Consider the following 18,889-nt stretch of genomic DNA (forward strand, 5'->3'; position numbering starts at 1 on the left):
AGATGTCGATTCTCACTATCAGATGTGGAATCGACGATTTAAACAGACTAGTTGTCTCTCAGTAGAAACAAATACAAAGAAGGCTTTTAAAGTGATAGAAGCTGGTGTTTACGGGAGTGTGTTACCCGAGGAGGGCGGGGTCAGGGTCGGAGCAGCAGAGTGGCGGGGCGGGCGGTGCCTTCAGTCGCCCATGCCCACTTTTGCCCTCCGCTCGCAGCGGGGGAAGAAGCGTGAACTTGAACGCAGCCTTCACAGCTCAGCGCGAGTCCAGGCAGAGGCCAGACAGCGTTATCCGTCCATCTCCGTCGCCAGGGTTTCGGTCAACTTATTGGAGAAGCAGCAGCCTGGACGGGGTCCGGTTTGGTTTGGGTTCGCTGGTTGGGTCCCAGAACGGTGCCAAACGCTCGACGCGATGTCCAGGCGCAAACTTGGAAGCAAACCGCGGCACCTGAGTGCGATTCAAGGTAAAGACGGAGGGGAGAGCAGCGGTGTGTGTGTGTGTGTGTGTGTGTGTGGGAGCCGTGAAACTGGTGGCGGACGGATGTGATGTGTTGACGTGAAACTTAAAACGCATTCAGGTCCTGGTTCTGTTTTATTGACAGTTTGGGCGCGTGGTTTGGATGTGCGTCAGCACCGGTTTTCAGATGAATTGATTGGAGCGTTATTCTTTCTTTTTTTTTTTTAAATTTCCCACCACGAAAGTGAGTCCTCAAAAGGTTTCAAAGTGTCTCCGTGTTCGCGCTGACCTCAATCGGGCCAATTTAGATGTTTAATCCTGTAGTCAGATTTCACACGCAAATATTTAAATAAGCGCTCGTAACGTTCGTGCTGTGTTTGTCCTGCTGTGTATTGTAGATGCAGCAGTTTCCACAGAGGAAGGACCGGTTTATTGGCACGCTGTGTTCAGAGGCTACAGGTCCGAACACGATTATTAATATTTCCAGGTTAGGCGATGATCAAGTTTCTCGCTCGGTCTCTGTCGCACTTTTTTTCCCTTCCTGTTCATCACTTTAAAGCCAAGGCGCTGGCTGCGTCCTGCTTCACATCACGCCAGCGGTTTTTAATAGGCTTATCGGCCAATTAAATAATACCCGCAAAATAAAAATGTTGACTAGATTTCCATTCAATCTCAATTGATCCTGTTCGGATTAAAGATGCGGCTCACAAAGACATGTGAGTGAATAAAGACAGAAACTTAAGCCCCATTTGTTTTTGTTTTTTTACAGTTCTGCACTGGAGACCAGTGGTGCATGTCTGGTGTGACCACATGCCCTGACTCAACCGCGCGTGTGTGTATGTGTGTGTGTGTGTGTGTGCGCGCGAGCGCGCGTGCGTGTGTGTCTAACCGCGCCTTGCAAGTCTGCACAAACAGCTCAGCTATGAAACAGGAAAGGTGACATTTTTGACTAACAACTGGTGAGATCTGACTTCAGACTGTACTGTCTGTACCTGTCCTGTATGCGAGCCGGTCCAGCCTGGGCAGGTGGATTCAGTCCAGGCATCAAGGTGTGCCCCGTGATCGGGTTGAGCAATAGACTTCTGATCCCCCCCCTTCTTCCTCCTCCTCCTCTCCAAAGAGACCTACCTGGTCTGAGACTGTCTGAAGAAATAGCCAGTGTTTACACAGGCTCTCCGGAGGTTTAGTTTAAGTTGTGTGTAGGTCCCTGCCTGCAAACTGCAAACCACATAAGATTTGCTATGTTGTTAATCAGATGAGCTGCCCTGCACACACCGGTGAACACAGAAACACAGGGCTGCTCTTATCTCAAACACCTTCAGTCACTTTTTTCTTTTTCTTTTTTTCCACTTTTATTGCAATCCACTTCCTGTTGAGAAACTCCGGCTGCATGTGAATGGCAGGGCAGATTTTCATTGTGAGTGAAAGGTGAAACTCTCGGTCTTGATTTTACACTTTTAATTCAGTAAATTGACTTTGACTCATCAACAGAAGGTTGAAGTTTGTGCTAAGATGGACAGTTGGGCTCCTCTCTCTCTCTCTCTCTCTCTCTCTCTCTCTCTCTCTCTCTCTACCCAGCAGCCCCTGCCAGAGAGAGCAGAAATGTTTCTGGGTTGCTTAAGGGAAGTGGTCAGTGTTGGCTGAGCAGATTGGCCTCATTGCTTTTGCGCTTACAACTGAAACTAGCACTTTCAATCACCATGCTTGTTTGTTGTTCCAATGAGGTCAACAGCACTTTGTCAATAATTTGTTAGAGCATGCAATAAACTTATATTCAGAAACCTGAATTAGGTGTGACCCAGCACTCCCTGATAATGTCCATACATTCATCTGCTTTTCGGGGAGACAACCTTATATCTGTCTCTGAGTTCAAACGTGCTACAGAGAAACATCTGCACTATTTTTACAGACACTGTTAACCCGAAAAAGAGGACTTGGGACACTTTGACTGCAGTAAGAGGGGCATGAAAAATACTACATAAAATAGGAATACTATTAGGAGGTAGGCCTCTTTATTAAAAAAAAAAAAAAAAAAAAAACTGGACTGTGACTGAAGCTGATTTTTTATTATCATTGATTATCACAGATTGTTTTCCTAATTACTCATTTGGTCTATAAAATGTCATGCAGTGTGAAAAATGCCAAATCATTTTATTCTCAAATAAAACATGATAACATTCACTTTTGAGAAGCTGAAATCTGCTTGAAATTTTACTTAAATGATGAATTTTCTGTCAATCGGTTAAGCATGTAATCAAGTCATTTGTGCACCTTTTATAAACAGTCTTCTTTAGTTTTTCGACACTGAATCTGCACTGTCTGTGTTAACTGACTCCATCCTGGACGTTGTACTTCTAGTAAAAAAAAAAAAAAAAAGAAGTTTTCCTCTGGTAGTATGTGAACTCTCTCTCTCGCCTCCTCTTCCTCAGATGCCACTGTTGTGCCGGATGGCCACAGCTCATCAGGGGACCACCCTCCTCCTCCTCCTCCTCCTCCTCCACAGGTCCGAGCCCCTGACGAGGGCAGTGACCTCCTAACTTGTGGCCAGTGCAGCCAGGCCTTCCCCCTCGCCCACATCCTGGCGTTCATCCAGCACAAACAGGGCGGCTGCGGCTCCCGTAACCCGGCCCCGAACGCCAACGCCACGCCTCCCTCACCTGCCAGCAGAGCACGGCAGCAGGTCAGCAGCGCTGAGCTGGGGCCAGGCTTCATCGAGCTGCGGAGAGGGGCGGCCAGGGACCGAGTCTGGGGGGAGGAGCCCGGCGTGAGAGTGAAGGCGGAGCCCAGCAGAGCAGGTGAGTGCCTGGAAGACGCAGAAACAGAAGAAGAGGGCAGGTTGCTAATTATTGACTCTGTTTTTTTTGTTTTTTTTTTGTTTTTCCAACCGCCCTCCTCTTCATTTAACAACTGTTCCTCCTCCCTCCCGAGTCCAGCTCATTAACTAGCCGTTGCCATTAGCAGACCTGCGTGAGTTAGTGATGCACGGGCTAATTGTGTGGAAAGGATAGGCGTCAGGAACATTCGGAGGGCACCGAGGCTCCCTGAGGGCTCCACACTGAGCACCTGAGCTCCCTCATATCTCCCTGACTGTCAGTCTCTGAGGTGGAATGGCCAGGTAAACATGTTGCTCATCCACTGCGTCCTGGACAACAGAGACTGAAACCACGTCCCCTGTAACCCAAGACGGGAGCAGGTTTCAGTGTTGACGCGGCCGGTCCGTTTACTTTGTAAAGGGGACTGATGGTTGTAGTCGTGCGCTGCAGTGTGAAACGGTCAGAGGAGGGGATGTGAGAAAGATTGTGTAGCTCTCCTCACTGTCATGACACCGTAATGGAGGACATTGCATCATGTGCCGCTCCTCTGCTATCTCCCACTGTTCTGCCCCGGGCCGAGCCACCTGAGCTCCTGGGAATCGCCTCCATCCTCCTGCTTTTTCTTCATCTTATTCATCCACCGCTTCCTCTTCTTCCCCTCGTCTTCATATTTTCTGTGTCCTAACCCATCCCCTCTTCTTTTTCTGCCTTAACTGTATAAAATATCAGCACTGATTTTCCTAAAGGTCTATTTCTTCACGCCTTTCCAGTTGCTGTTCAATTTTTTTTTTTTTTTTTTTAGAGGGGATGAGTAAAAATGTACGCGGACACTGCGATGCCAAATATAATATGTCACGGTGTGGGGGTCAAGCCCATCAAAGCTCAATCAGAAAATCATGAATTTTCATTGAAATCCTTTTAAAGAAATTTCATGTCCACCTGAAGAAAATGTGTGCGAGTTTGTTGTGTCTTCCCTGCAAAGGTCAGACGTGAAGGTCACGCTGAATCACAAAAGTGAAGAAATTGTTGTGAGTCTGAAAGATGTTGTAAAGGATTGCAAATGGACGGAGCCTCTTGCGACATGCGCTCGTAGTAGGTATGAGTGCCCCTGAGCACATTTTGAAACTCCCTGTCATGCACGCACACGTTAGCAGTTCCTTCCTTTGTGTAACACTCAAGGGACGGGTGCACGCTCCGTTTCCGTTTGTCCACAACCTCTCTCGTTTTTCTATTTCACTCTGTTTTTCATCTCTCGCTCTGGTTCTCTTTCGCAGCCAGAGAACACACCAGTTTAGTAATTTGGTGCCCGCAGGATTATACAACAAACCTAACACGTGCACATGGCGAGGAGGGGGAAAGAGCATGACAGCTCGTGAATAATGCAAAAGTAGTTAAGTTTGGATTAAATTTTTATTCAGGAATGTAGGTTGCATTTGGTTGGAGTTCATAAAAGTACATTTTCCCCCCAGTTTTAGTTTTTACCTTCTCAGTCGAGACAAAGTTTTGAGTTCTTGGATGTCAAATCAGGGAAAGTATATATTTAATTGGACACCCTGCTGCCTTGTGTTGTACTTGAGCTGAGCTGTTTTGTGGGAGAGAAACTGAGCATCTGAAGCGTCGGAGATGACTGAAAGTGAAAGAGCAGTTATCCCACAACACACAGGTCCTCCATCTATTTTCAGTATTCAAGAGAGACGTGTCGAGGACGGAGGAGGAATGGGGGTAGAGCGGCATGGATTACTGAAGAGCTGTGTGCATCTGTCTCATTCCTTTTTATTTATTCTCCTTGTTTGTTTTGTTTTTTTTCCTCATCTCCGACGTCCCCCCCCCCCCCCATCTTCAACACACTTTCGCTTTGCCCTCTTTCAATTTCTCGCCACCCCCCCTTCTTCCTCTCTTTTCTCCTCCCTCTGCCTCCCAAGGGAAAAGAGATTCTGCCTGCTGCTCGTTAGTGCTCCCAGCCAATCTGCATTTTTAATTAGTAGTTATTGCTTCTGCTTAATATTCAAGTGCTACCCCGGGCCAAATGGGAATCCTTACAAAAAAAAAAAAAAAAAAAAAAAAAAGCAAGGAGTGAGCGGGGAGCGAGTGAAGGAAAGAGAAACCGGCTGGGTATTGTGTTTCACTCCAGGACCCCGAGACAAAAGCACACCCCCCCCCCCCCCCCTCACCTCAGGGAAAGATTTGGAGGGTTTTGGGGGGCAGTGGGGGTGAGGGGTACGGGGTTGGAGGATGGGTCTCAAGTACCATCCAAAGGGGTGACATATTTTCGTGGTGTCTCTTGGCCCCCCGTACTACATTATAATCTTTTTATCTCATTTTCTTTTTATCTCTTGAGCCCTGACCTACCTATCGCTCTCCTCTTTTTTTTTTTTTTTACAGCTCTCACTCTTCACCCTATTTTTAAAAGAAGTATCTGAACTTCTCCTGGGTTTCTCCTCAGGCTAGGTTAAAGGACATGAACACCATCGTCTCCAGACAGAGGGAGGGCGGGCGAGGGGAAGAAGAGAAAGAAACAGTTGCTCTCTTTTTCATCTTCACTCTCCTCCCCCCTCCAGTAAAATACAGAAGGATTTGACTTGAGGAAACATGAAAGAGGCTTATATCAGAGTCGGCTTTGAACCTCTCCAAAACTGAAAAAAAGTGGGGGAAAAAAAAAAATGTTTTCCTCTCAATTTGGGGATCTTCTCTCCAATTTTGATTTATGCAGAAAGGCCTCATTTGTCAAGCAGGCTGAGTCAGTGCCTGATTTGCATAAAGCGTTCGTTTTCTACGTTCTGCTAATTAGCAATTTGCAGCTTAATTGGAGAGTGGCTCTCGGTTAGGAGACAAAGCTATCCACATATAAAAATATTTCCAGATGTACTTTGCGCCCCGACTTGCCTCTGTCGGCCTTTCAGCTTCCGCACTTCTCTCTTCTGCTTTGGGTCTTACTTTTGCACACACCTTTCCCTTGTTTGGCTCTTTGTCCTCGTTTGAACCGTTCCTCCTCATCACTTGGCCCTTTGTCTGACATTCGAGACCATGGCAGTCTCTCTGCACCGATGCATTTGTCTTTTATTATGTATCAGCGCCTACGACTTAAACACTGCTATCATTAATGTTTTCATATTAATAAAGGATCATCTGACAACTTGTGAAAGGGGTCGCTTTCAATGATAAAACAACACATGATAATCACTCATATCTTCAGTTCTATTTAGCTCTATTGAGACTTTGAACTCATCGTTTTGATTTTCATTCCCACTGTGCTCACAGAGTTGCAGCAAAAGTTCCACGTGCCCACCACCAAACTGCAGACAGACAAAGTTAGTGCACAATGTAGCAACTAGAGAGCCACATATTTCCTACAGGCGATGGTGGTGACCAAAACAGAGCTTAAATGAGAGAATATTGGACTTCCTTTCCCCAGGTGGAGAATGACACCTTGCTCTGTTTTGTTTCCAGCTTCTTTCTATTGTTGAGCATTAAGAATGCGCAAAGAATTTATCTCCGGGTGGAAGTTTCAAAAGAGCATGACATTATATTGCTGTATTCTTTACTAACATCCATTAATCAAAACCTCCAACTCTGTTTTGTCCATCTTTGTCTCCAGTGCTGGAGGAGCCCTCTTCATTCACCTGCCAGCAGTGCGAGAGCATGTTTCCATCTGCATGGGCGCTCTTACAGCACGCTCAGCACACACACTGCTTCAGCATCTACCAGGAGGACGAGGAGGATGACACAGACATGGAAGGAGGAGGAGGAGGAGGAGGAGGCCGTAAAGAGCACAAACCTGCTACAGCCACTCTGGACCCACGCCACCTGAGCCAAGCTCTCGCCTCGGCCTTCCAACCCTCCACCCTGCGCCTCGCTCGTTCCCGTCAGACTGGCGCCACCTCCACCAGCATCCAGCAGGCTCTGAACTTTTCAGTGCGACTCAAGGAGCTCGCCGAGGGGAATAATACAACCACTGGCAGCTCCATCGGAGGCCTGGCGTTGTCTCCATCCTCGTCTCCACCGGCAGCTTCTCCCTTTCCTCAGACTGGCGCCCACCGGGCAGACTTCCACTGCGAGCTGTGTGACCAGAACTTCCGGTCCCTGCGTGCCCTGTCCGCCCATCGCCGGACTCACGCCTGCGCGAGGCCCTATCACTGCGGAGTGTGCGGGCAGGCCTTCGCCCAGAGCGGTCAGCTGGCTCGGCACATAAGGAGCCATCACCGGGAGGCTGGAGGAGGAGGAAATGTATACGAGTCGGTGGAAATGGTCATGATGGAGGAGGATATAGGGAGACAGGGGATGAGAGGGAGGTTTCAGATGCAGCCAGCAGGAATCATGGGAAAGGGAATGGTCGGTACAGACGTGAGAGCGCAGGGCGCCTGTGAGCTGGACCTGTCCCTCCCCAAACACCCCTCCATAGCTTCAGGCCTAATGCTGCTGACCTCCCAGGTTAGACCGCCAGACAGGGAGCTGCTGCGGCTGTACCAGCGCCAGAGAGAGGGTGGAGAGGAGGAGGCAGAGGGGCAGGGAGAGCCCCAGCACACCTCACCCTGTGCCAGCCCCTCTGAAGGCTCACTGGAGAGCGGAGACACGGGAGGGAGCGGTGAGAGCGGCATCGCTAGTGGCAACTGCACCCCCAAACGTCCGGAGATGAGCGACAAGGTGCGAGGAGTTGGAGAGTGGGAGAACGAAAGACGAGAGATCATTGAGAGGGAGAAGGACTGGAGTTCAGCCAAAGTCAGCGAGGCTCTGCAGGAGTGGCAGAGGGACAATGACCGCCGGAGTGGAGAAGGAGTTGCTCACACTGGAGGAAACAATAACAGCTCCTCTGCTGGTTCTGCCGGTAAGAAGAAGAAAGACGAGGCATGCGAGTACTGTGGTAAACATTTCAGAAACAGCAGCAACCTGACTGTGCACCGCCGCAGCCACACAGGTGAGCGGCCCTACCGCTGCGGCCTCTGCAATTATGCCTGCGCACAGAGTTCAAAGTTAACGCGCCACATGAAGACCCACGGTGCCCAGGGGGCGAAGGCCTCCTTCATGTGCCAGCTGTGCGCGGTGCCCTTCACTGTCTACGCCACGCTGGAGAAACATCTGAAGAAAGTTCACGGCCTGAGTCACGCCAGCGTAGGCGCGTACGCACAGGCCAGCGCTGCGGACACTTTAGCTGCTATAAAAGCTGATGGAGAAGCAGTGGTGGTGAAAATGGAGGAGGATGAGGCCAGTTTGGATCGGGTAGAAATGGAGAGCAAAATGCAAAGTGATCTGGTGAGAAGCATGGAGGTGGAGGAGGGGCAGAGCCGAGCAGAGTATGTGGAGAACAGAGGGAGTCCCGTCATAGTGGGCGATCTCTCAACGGAGAGCAGTGCAGAGGCGAGCGTAGCTTTGACTTCTGCACCCTGAGAGCCATTCTCATTCACTCATTGACAGTAAAATAGCACTGTATAGGATTGAACTCACCCATTCAAATGAAAATAACTCATCCCACCACTGAACTGACAGTCGAGTTAAACTGGAGTCTATTTTAAAGAAGAAGCTGCAGCGCTGTAGAAAGCAGCAGGCAGTCCCGCTCTCCCCGCCAGCTCTGAGGCACACAGCAGCCACCATGTTCACGATTGTATGCAAAGCTGCTGATTGAAGTGCCTACAGTTCTTTAGACCACAGAGAAAAACAAGGCCATGACATTCAACGGGGAGATTACCAAAGCTCTTGAACAGGAAGTGAACCGCCACAGTCCACGCCGACACAGGAAGCTGATCACCTCGCTGCAGTGCAGGATGCAAAAGACGTTTGATTTATGTCTCTGGTGACCCACTGGACAGGTGGAGACAAATCTTAACTGTCAAGATTATGCAGAGAACAGATTATATAGACTAAAAATGCCTAGCAATAGAACGATGTTAATATATTTTCATCACCAACAAATGTAGAGTTGATAATGTGCTACCTAGCTGTTGCTGGTTTTCTTTTGAGAAGGCCTTTTAAAGACTAAAGATGTTTGAACAGACACAGGGATGAAATGAATCCAAACACTGTCTGCCTGCAGTTTCTCAGACTCCTCTTTTTAAAGGCGCTTGGTTGTCACAACACTTGTCACTTAACGTAATGTTTACAAGGCCCTCGGGGCCTCGCAAGGTTGTGCTCCGGACTTAGTGACAGTATGTGTGGATAATTTTCTGTTCTGTTTTCTTTTTTTTTTTTTCCTAAATTTATAAATGTGAATAAGGAGACTTTAAAATCTCATCTACTGATGTTTTCCATGATTAGTTTCTATGCATAAAAAAAAACTGTAATTTTACATGTGAAACGGGTGTGTATTATTTCTCTCTATTTGTACTTATTATTGTGATGGTAATTTCGCTCTTTCATTGTTTACATTTGTAAAGTGGCGGACTGCTTGAAGCTCTTGCATGTTTTGCAGCAATTTCGTTAGACTTTTTTTTGTTGTTGTTGGCTGTGTTTGAATTCTTCCTAATTTATGGACACTGCATGTTGGTGGTTGTGCAAATGAAAACGTTTTTTTCACTGCTGAACTACAGGGTCAAGAGGGGCGGGAGGAGTTAGTTGATTGGTGGAACTTCCACCGTGTGTGTGTGTGTGTGTGTGTGTGTGTGTGTGTGTGTGTGTGTGTGTGTGTGTGTGTGTGTGTGTGTGTGTGTGTGTGTGTGTGTGTGTGTGTGTGTGTGTGTGTGTGTGTGTGTGTGTGTGTGTGTGTGTGTGTAAGTACCCGTACATAAAATTCTGAAAAAACTCCTCAGGTGACACTTCTACTTGAACCCTCTGTCCTGTGATCGTGTGTCCTAAGCTTGACTGAACTGGTCATTATCGCAGCATCGTGCTTCTGACGGGTCATCGTGCTGGTCATTGGAGAAATTAAACAGGTCAGAGTCTTCCAGTAGATCGCTGTCATCAATTTCGTGACTACTGTGATGAGTTTGTGTTACTGTTATCTGATGTGTGCTGCATTCAGGTCAAAACAAGTTTGTGCGTGTGGTTTGAAAGTGATTTTGAATGAGTGCAGTGTTGCTGTTCAGGGATAATATTTTGTACATAGATTGCCATTCTTGCCGTTGCTCTCCGTATTATTATTATTGTTGTTGTATGGTCTGCCTGCCTCTGTTACACGCTCTCCATTTTTCCAAGCATTGCTGATTGTTTCCTTTTACGCTGAACACTGGCTATTGTGAAGCTATGGCGCTCTGCTGTCTTTGTAAACTTGACACCATTTTGTAACTGACCTTGTCAAAAGGAGTCTCAATAAAGAATTGAGGTCAAATGTTTTATATTGTTGGATGTTTTTGCTTCGCACCGGATGTTTTTTTGTTTTTTTTTCTTATTCTGGGACTCACAACAAAGCTTTTGAAACTATTTTTAAGTGTCTTTTCTCACCAGGATGCTGTCTTAGTCACAGTGAGGGTCGTTTCTCTGAGGACTACAGTCAGCGCTGAGTTATTAATTTTTAATGTGAGTGTTTGGATTGGGGACCCTCACTCCTTGTTTACATCCCTGTGATGTTACTGGCTTTGTCTAGAAACACTGTAATGTAATTCTACTGGGGGGGGGGGGGTGAGAGCGTGAACTCTACTGTGTGTGTGTGTGTGTGTGTGTGTGTGTGTGTGTGTGTGTGTGTGTGTGTGTGTGTGTGTGTGTGTGTGTGCGTGCGTGTGTGTGTGTAGATTTATTTGAGTTGGTGTCAGTCACAGATTGTGAGATGGGTGCTGTGATGAGACATGGGTGACCAGGATTTCTCAGGATACAAAATTGGGGTGCAGTTTGGTTATTGTTTGTGGGCATGTTAGGAGGAAGAGTTGGGTGGGTGGGTAGTGTCAAGGGGTTGGGATAATTGCTGACTCCATTTTAAGGGCATAAAAACCTCTGCTCCAGCATCTCTGGCCTTAACCCCCACACCCCCCCCCTAATGAAAATTAAGTTCTATGATCCCTCTAGCTCATTAACAGCAGGCCTTTTAATGAGCTTTCAACAGGGTGGGGGCTGGGTAGATGAAGAGGAGGAGCGGGGTTAGATGTGTGTGTGTGTGTGTGTGTGTGTGTGTGTGTGTGTGTGTGTGTGTGTGTGTGTGGGGGGGGGGTTGTTGCACCAGATGCACACACGCCCACTTCTACCAATTACCATTGTGTTGTTGAGAATAAGGAGGAAGTGAAGACAGAAGCCCCTCGGATCCAGATGAGTCAGTTTGTCCGTTTCTCTCCACAGAGACAGCAGAAAACAAGGAGGGAGGACAGTCCAGGTGACGGATAACATCGTCCCGTCTCTCCGCTCTGACTGTCTGTTAGGCGCCACAGCCAGCGCCATTTGGTGCTCGTATGGAACCAATTATGTAAGGTAAGGTGATACAGAGCAGAACACAGCATACTAGCCCCTACAGCAAGTGGATATCTTTTCCCGGTCCCTGAGTGCCCTTTGTCTTCCTGCAGTCCACACCTACCTGAGCTGCTGTCAAACCCTGCGCAGGTCAGTGTCGGTACCCAAACCAGCCAATCACAATGTGGAGACTTTATCATGTCTGCCAATGTCTAGTCTGATCAGTGACTGCCCATGGGCGATCGTAACATGGACTTTGAGATCTAATAGTTGTGTCTCGGCTTAACAGAAAAAGCTTTTGTCACAGTGGAAGCTGGGAGAAGTCGCTGCCGGACAGACACACACAACCAGCACTGTCACTGGGGAAGTTAATATGTTTCACACACATTAAAAGCTATTTCTGTATTAAAATGGATTGACACAAGAAGAAAGTTTCTGAAATTTGTATCATATTAACATTCTCACATAATTTAAAGTTGTGCTTTTAGCATCAGATCACTGTGAAGTGAAACTGTTTCATGAACTTTTTGTGCAGTTTGAGTTTCAAGAAAAAGTGCTGAAGCACTTTAGGCCATGCGTGAGATGTGCTCAATATCTTGTGGCCAGTACATAAAGAAAACTTCTGCTTACTAAAATCCTCAATGATATGGTATTGTTAATGTCATGGCCTAACACAAATATTGTTGTATGTTACTGCCAGTTTCGTTTTCTTCATCAAAAAGTTTGTGTGGTAGTAATACATTATTTTAATTTACTCTTTGATCCTTTACTTATACAACAGTTGGAGCAGTTCACTCTTTTGTAGGAGTGCCCGGTTTACACAGACAATAAAATTAGAACAAGAAACTGAAAGGGGTAGATAGTGAAAACAAGGCTTTCACGTGAACAATAGATGAAACTTTTACCACAACAATGTGGGATTAAGGCTCGATTAACTTTAAAGACTTAGACTCTGATATAATGATTGCAGTTAGAGATACAGACAGTGGTGGACTCAGTTAAAACAATAAAAACAGCCAAAAAAAAACAGATTATCCAATTTTAATTCATGATGCATTTAAATTAATCTGAATGGAACGAAAACAGGCCTTTTCATCGAGCACTGTTTTGCTTTTGTGAATGAGATCAGGTATAACAGTGATTTTTCATTTGCTGTGGAGTTTTTATAAAGTTGAGTGAGTTCATGTAACGGTGATATTTGAATATCAGCTGCAAAGAAGTGATAGACCTTTAAATTAGCATACATGTGGAAAACAGTATGTGACTCAGGACAGTCCAGGAATCAAAAGTCCTGAAATGCAACTGAGAAACTCCAGTCAGGAGGAAAACCACTTCAGAGCTGACCCTGAAAGTCCAAACCTGCATTAAAACCCAGCATTACAAACATAGAGCATTCACCCGCATCAGTTAAAACAGTGAATTGTCGACTGAGCCATCTAATTGCTCAACTTCATTGGTAGTCATGCACTTTGCAGACATGAAACGCTTTTTCCTGGCAGTAATGGAACAATCACACACTCAGATTAAATTTAAGATGATTAGCTCTGAAACTCAACAACAAAGGGAATGATGTTTGCTTTGCTATAGGGAAGGCCTGTGGCCATGAGAGGCTCTCACTTATGTATGAGAAGATTGTGCTTTATCATGGAAAAAGCCAATTAACTGTGAGTTTTAATTACATTTCTCATGGTATACTGCAGCCTCTGCCCTGTTGTCTTCTGCCTCCTCAAAATAGCTGAGGAGGAGGCAGAAGCTCAGGAATACATCATCAGCCGGCGGTCTGAGATGGGGATTACAAGAAAGAGAAAGATGGATTTGGGAGTGGTCAGACAAACCGCAGGACTCCCTCTCTGCTCTTTATCCTCGCATAGTTCCCACAATCCCCACCTTCTCTCGCCTGTCCTTCCTCCCGCAATGACCGCAGAGAGAAACCCGAACCCTGGAATTACACCGCTTCGTCTCACCCCCCTTCCTCCTCCCAACAGTGAGAGTGTGGGAGGACAAGGTGAGGGGCGACCAGGTCCCGGGCAGCCATCCGTCAATCCTCTCTTTTTTGCTTTTCAACACCTTCAGATAATGAGAGCATGGAAAGACAAGGAGGGCTCATTCTTATAGGGGGTTATATAATGTCACTGATCAGTGAGGACGAACTCTGAGGGAGGAGTATCCCTTCAGTCTTCTCTCAGTCAAGTGGTACTGATGAGACTGGAGGCGGGTTTATTTAAAAACAAAAGAGGAGGACATTCACTAATTTCTCTTCTTCACGGTGTAAAATGTTGTTGCAGGACAGCCAGAAACTGAAGCTACATAATGAGGGTAAAAATAACTACGATGCCATACATTACGATACGATATAATACGATACGTTTTGATACGATACAAAACGGTACTGTACGAAATAATACAATGCATTCCAATACATTTTGATAAATTACAATATGATACAAAAGGAAACGAGATTAAACTAAACGAAATGATACGATCCATTTTGATACAATACAAAACGAAACAATACAATACATTTCGATACAATTCGATACATAACAATAGGTCTGTGATGCCAAATAATACGATACGATACATTTTGATACAAAATGAAATGATGTAAAACAACAAAATATGATACATTTCAATACAAACTGTAACGGTACGAAACCGTATGAATAATAACATAATATACAAAACAATACAACATGATACGACTATGGAATGATACTTTAGCTTCAATACAATTCATTATGGTGCGACACAATGTAATACAATATGATACAAAACTACACGATACCCTACGATACAATACAGCAAGACAAAACTATGATATATTACAATTTGGTAATATACAGTATGGTATAATGTGGTGCGATAAGAAACACTACAGTGTGATATAGTGTGATGCAATTAGATACGTCACATTTTTACCTGATACTTTGTAATACAATACAACATGATGCAATATGATGCGACTTAATGCCCATACAAATACAGTACAATATGATCAAATTCGATAAAATAAACTTTGATGTAGCTTAATGACTTTATACGTCATTGTGTGAACAGGGCTTCTGAAGTGATTGCTGACCTGAGTATTGGCAAATGTAGATGTTTACACTGTTTACTGATGAATGTTTCTCTACTGTTGTATAAGTGTGAACAAAAATGCAATCAAACAAACAGCCTAAAAAAGATGGACGAGATTATCAAACATCTGCACACAAAAACGCTCTCTGATAAACCGTTCTTCAAACGTCTGATACTCTTTGTCTTGCAGAAATGCATTCACATTAGAGTTATGCAGTTACACAGGTAAACACACACACACACATACACGCACATATTGAGGTCAGTCAGTTTTTTTTCTCCTCAACCCGCCCAGAGGCGTCTATCCATATGCTGGAAAAACTGGATTTTGACCATGGACCACATTGCCCCACCCCCCCCCCAAACACACACACACACACACACACACACACACACACACACACACACACACACACACACACACACACACACACACACACACACACACACACACACACACACACACACACAGTGCTGGAGTCAGAGGTGCTGCCTTCATAACATGCACAGTAAGGTTAGGAGGGAGAGTTCAGTCCTGTGACAGGTGAAAATGCTTTCATGTGTTTGTTTCCTGCAGGCCCGAGGGCAGGTGAACTACAGCTCCTAACCGCCTCAACCAGAGTCTCCACATGCAACAAATCTTTACTGTCAGCCCGCTTATATTCCACATACTTTGTCCAAAGTTTTTCTTTGTCTTTTCATATCTTTGTATGTGGCATTGCATCAATATGACTGAGCATTGATTAGTTACTTAGAGGTAGATGTACTTCACTCTGAAATGGTCAAGTGAGACTGTATCTTGTCTCAGTAGACTTTGCAGAGAACATACTAACAGCAGCTGAGAGCTTTGTCAATACTGATGTTTGTTTCCCATCTAAAGAAGTATAAATACAGCCAGCAGTTGGAGCAGGTGTTTCCGTATAACAACAATAAACTATCATAACCCTATGACACATTTTATAAGAATAATTTACAAATATCACATTAAAACAGGAAACTTGAACTGAAATACACAATAAAGTATCAGTTGTATTACTGTTGTAAGGAAACTGATTTGAAATACTTTGTAGTGGTGCTTGAAAGTTTGTGAACCCTTCAGAATATTCTACATTTCTGCACGAATATGACCTAAAACCATCAGATTTTTACACAAGTCCTAAAAGTAGATAAAGACAACCCAATTAAACAAATGAGACAGAAATATTTTGTTCGTACTTTGTCTTTTAGTTATTGAGAAAAATCTGTAAGTGACATAGTTTGAAAAATATTACATGTGAGTACCGATCATATGGCTGAACACAGAACATTATTTACCTCTGAAATGTAGTGAAGTAGAAGTATGAAGTAGCACGAAATGTAGGAGTACCTGATACTTCTTAAGTAAATTAAACACTTTCCATCATGAGGATTAATGATGTAGATGGGAATAATCTTACAGTCGCATTACTAAGGGCTTTAACAGGATAGCATACCAAGAATATTATATGATATGACATCAGAGAAGTTAATTCAAATGCTATCAAGTTTGAATTAGAATATAGTGATTCTTTGGAGACTTTATTTAAAATGAGTTTAAACATAGATCAGACTGCCTCTAAACATAGAGACAGCTAAAACTATATAGACTACATCTCCCTCAGTACCAGCAAGACTTTTAAAATAAACAAACAGCACAATCAAAATGTCAAAAGAAAGTAACATAATGTGTTCATACAGCAAGAGAAAGTACTGCTTACTTAGTACAATAAAATCTAGTAACAGGCGAGGGAGAGTAAAAACGCCATCAAATAGACATAAATTGGATTTTCAAATTGGAAAAACACAAAGAGAGGTCTAAAAGAAATCCCCATTATTTGTTATTCTTCATATATAATTGGTGTCTCCTGTTGATCTCCCCTCAGTGGTACTGGGTGACAATAAGGTTCCCTTTTTCCATCTACTGACCCGTTCAGCCTGGTGTGATGTGTGAGTGATGCGGCAGAAAACGGGCCGGGACAAAGCCGGTTAACTAGCGGGGAGAGTGAGAGGGTCGGGGTGGCTGCTGGTGCCGGGGTCGTGGGATCAGAGCGGGTCATGGAGGTGGGAGTGTCTGCTCGGCCCTCTGACCTTTGTCACTGAAGCGTCCTATAATTCCATCCTCAAAGACCAAACAGACATAATGGAGAGCCCATGAATGGAGTTAAATGGTGACCATTAGGTGGATCTGTGTCGCTATTCTTCTTGTTTGTTTAGTGCCGGTCAGTCTCACGTTTTCAGTCTAATCAGGCGTATGATAGAGGGACGCCTGAGGAGGCCTGGAGTGAGCACCGCAGGGCAACAGTTTATTGGAGATGGATATCCACCTAAAGTTCACTGAAGAACACAACACAAGAGGGCAGAGAGAGGTGGAGTAGGGTGGCGGTAATTGGATGTCCACTTATGATTATTTGAGTTTAGAACATGGTTCACAAGTGGTCCACACAGAAGGAGGCCAACGCACCCCTTCCAAAAACAATTTACAATGGTCCATGAAGGTATCACAGAAAAAAAGCACTTATGAATAGTTTAATACACCAGTCTCATGCAAAACACGTCTCAAGATATTCAATCTCATATATTGAAACCCCGACAATGTTGTTCAAACAGAGGTGAGATTATTTTGTTCCAAGGAAATCTTTAGAAATGCCATAAAAGATGAAGTAGAAGCAAGAGAGAAGGATTTGTGGTGGACATTTTTCTGTGCTTCAGGTAATAATGAAGGTTTGTCATTTAAATAAATGTCTGTTAGAGCCATACGCTAAATAACTCTAAATGAGGTAACACAGCGGTGATTAAAGCCAGCCCCACTGATGAAAGCCTTTGCATTTGCAGTAATACGGACAGAACGGATTGGTGGTGGTGTCATTACATCACATTATATTACATTATCAGCGCCGTTAGTGACGCTTTTTCCATCATCCAGCGGTGGTTGTTTCACCAGAGAGGGTGGGCGAGGCGAACACAGCAGGTTCGCTCTTCAACTGCCAGCTAGCTGCAGTTTTTGCATATTGGCACAGGTGGAGCCAAACACCACAAAACCCAGATTGTAACTTTGATAGCTGTCTATTTAAAGCAAGACTATGTAACTTTCGCTGAGTGGCAGCAACAGCGGCCTCTGTGGCAGTGGGTGGTACTAATAACACAAAATCATAATTTCAATGCAACCAGTGATCGAGCTGTAAATTCATATTAAATAAAAAAATTAAAAAAATCAATGGGATGCTAACAAACAATGAATAGCTGGTCAACTAAAGTAACCTTACAAAAATGCGATGTAAACCTGGATGGCAACTTAGCCTACAAAGATGAACAGCAACCGAGGCGAGAGCATTTGTTACCAGTAATGATGTCTAAGCATGTTATCTGGCGTTTTGCTGACATGGCATCCAAATGTCTGCGTAACAGCTAAACTCCTGCTGAAAGTTGCTGACTTGGTTAATGATCAAAAACTGGAGTCAACAACTTTGCTAGCACAACAAAATGCCAAGCAAGTAGGCTTCAATAACACAATACACGGCAAACCGTATACATTACAGCTACCAGTCCAACAACAAAGAGGGCCAGCTCAGCGTCTTTCCCGCAGCCTTTTATTTCGTAACGCTCTCACCAACGACTGCAGGCCGGTCCGAGATTTACTCCTTCTGACTCTTACTTTTCTCTCGTTAGCTTCCTCCGTCACTGCTCACTTCAGTCACTCCACCTTTATCATGACGTCAGTACTGAGAATACAGAGCGGGCTTGGTGGTGTGATGTAGCCGTGTAAAACGTTCCTTTTCGCGGGAGACCCAAGTTACAATGCAAGAACAGGCATTCGAGGTGCACAGCGGTAATAAAATTTATTTTTTTTAAAGTTACATTCTTCCTGTTGTAGGTCTGTGTACCATAAAAAATACTTTTGAAGCTGTTATTTTAAGAAGAAAAAAAAGTTTCACAACTACCTTAAGTGATGGGTTAGGGTACCACTGCATAAAATGCATTTCTGGTGAGTGATTAAATAATAAAGTAACAATGAAGTCTCAAATACACTGTTAACACTTTGAGAAAGAGAACTGCAGTACCACCTGTCAAAATTTGATGGGTGGTGACCTTTGACCTTAACCCCCACCGCCCCCCATTTGGTAGGGGGCCCCTATTCAACGAGAGCAAAGAGGTGGAGTTGAAAGCGAACCAATGACAGTGACAGTGGGTGTGATCAATGAGGTCCAATCAGGTGCCGTTGGGT

General features: G+C 44.8%; 1 protein-coding gene across 1 annotated transcript; it reads left to right on the forward strand.

The window, feature by feature from the left end:
* Positions 1-258: 258 nt before the first annotated feature.
* On the forward strand, positions 259-9,904 carry znf296 (zinc finger protein 296). The gene is made up of 3 exons (XM_069706359.1): positions 259-464; positions 2,887-3,252; positions 6,866-9,904. The coding sequence occupies exons 1-3, from the start codon at positions 413-415 to the stop codon at positions 8,650-8,652; spliced, it is 2,205 nt and encodes a 734-aa protein (XP_069562460.1). The 5' UTR covers positions 259-412; the 3' UTR covers positions 8,653-9,904.
* Positions 9,905-18,889: the final 8,985 nt, after the last annotated feature.

This window comes from Brachyistius frenatus, unplaced genomic scaffold (assembly GCF_029030835.1).
Source record: "Brachyistius frenatus isolate BFR_SWC_R1_liver_20210118 unplaced genomic scaffold, ASM2903083v1 Contig_62, whole genome shotgun sequence".
NCBI lineage: Eukaryota > Metazoa > Chordata > Actinopteri > Embiotocidae > Brachyistius > Brachyistius frenatus.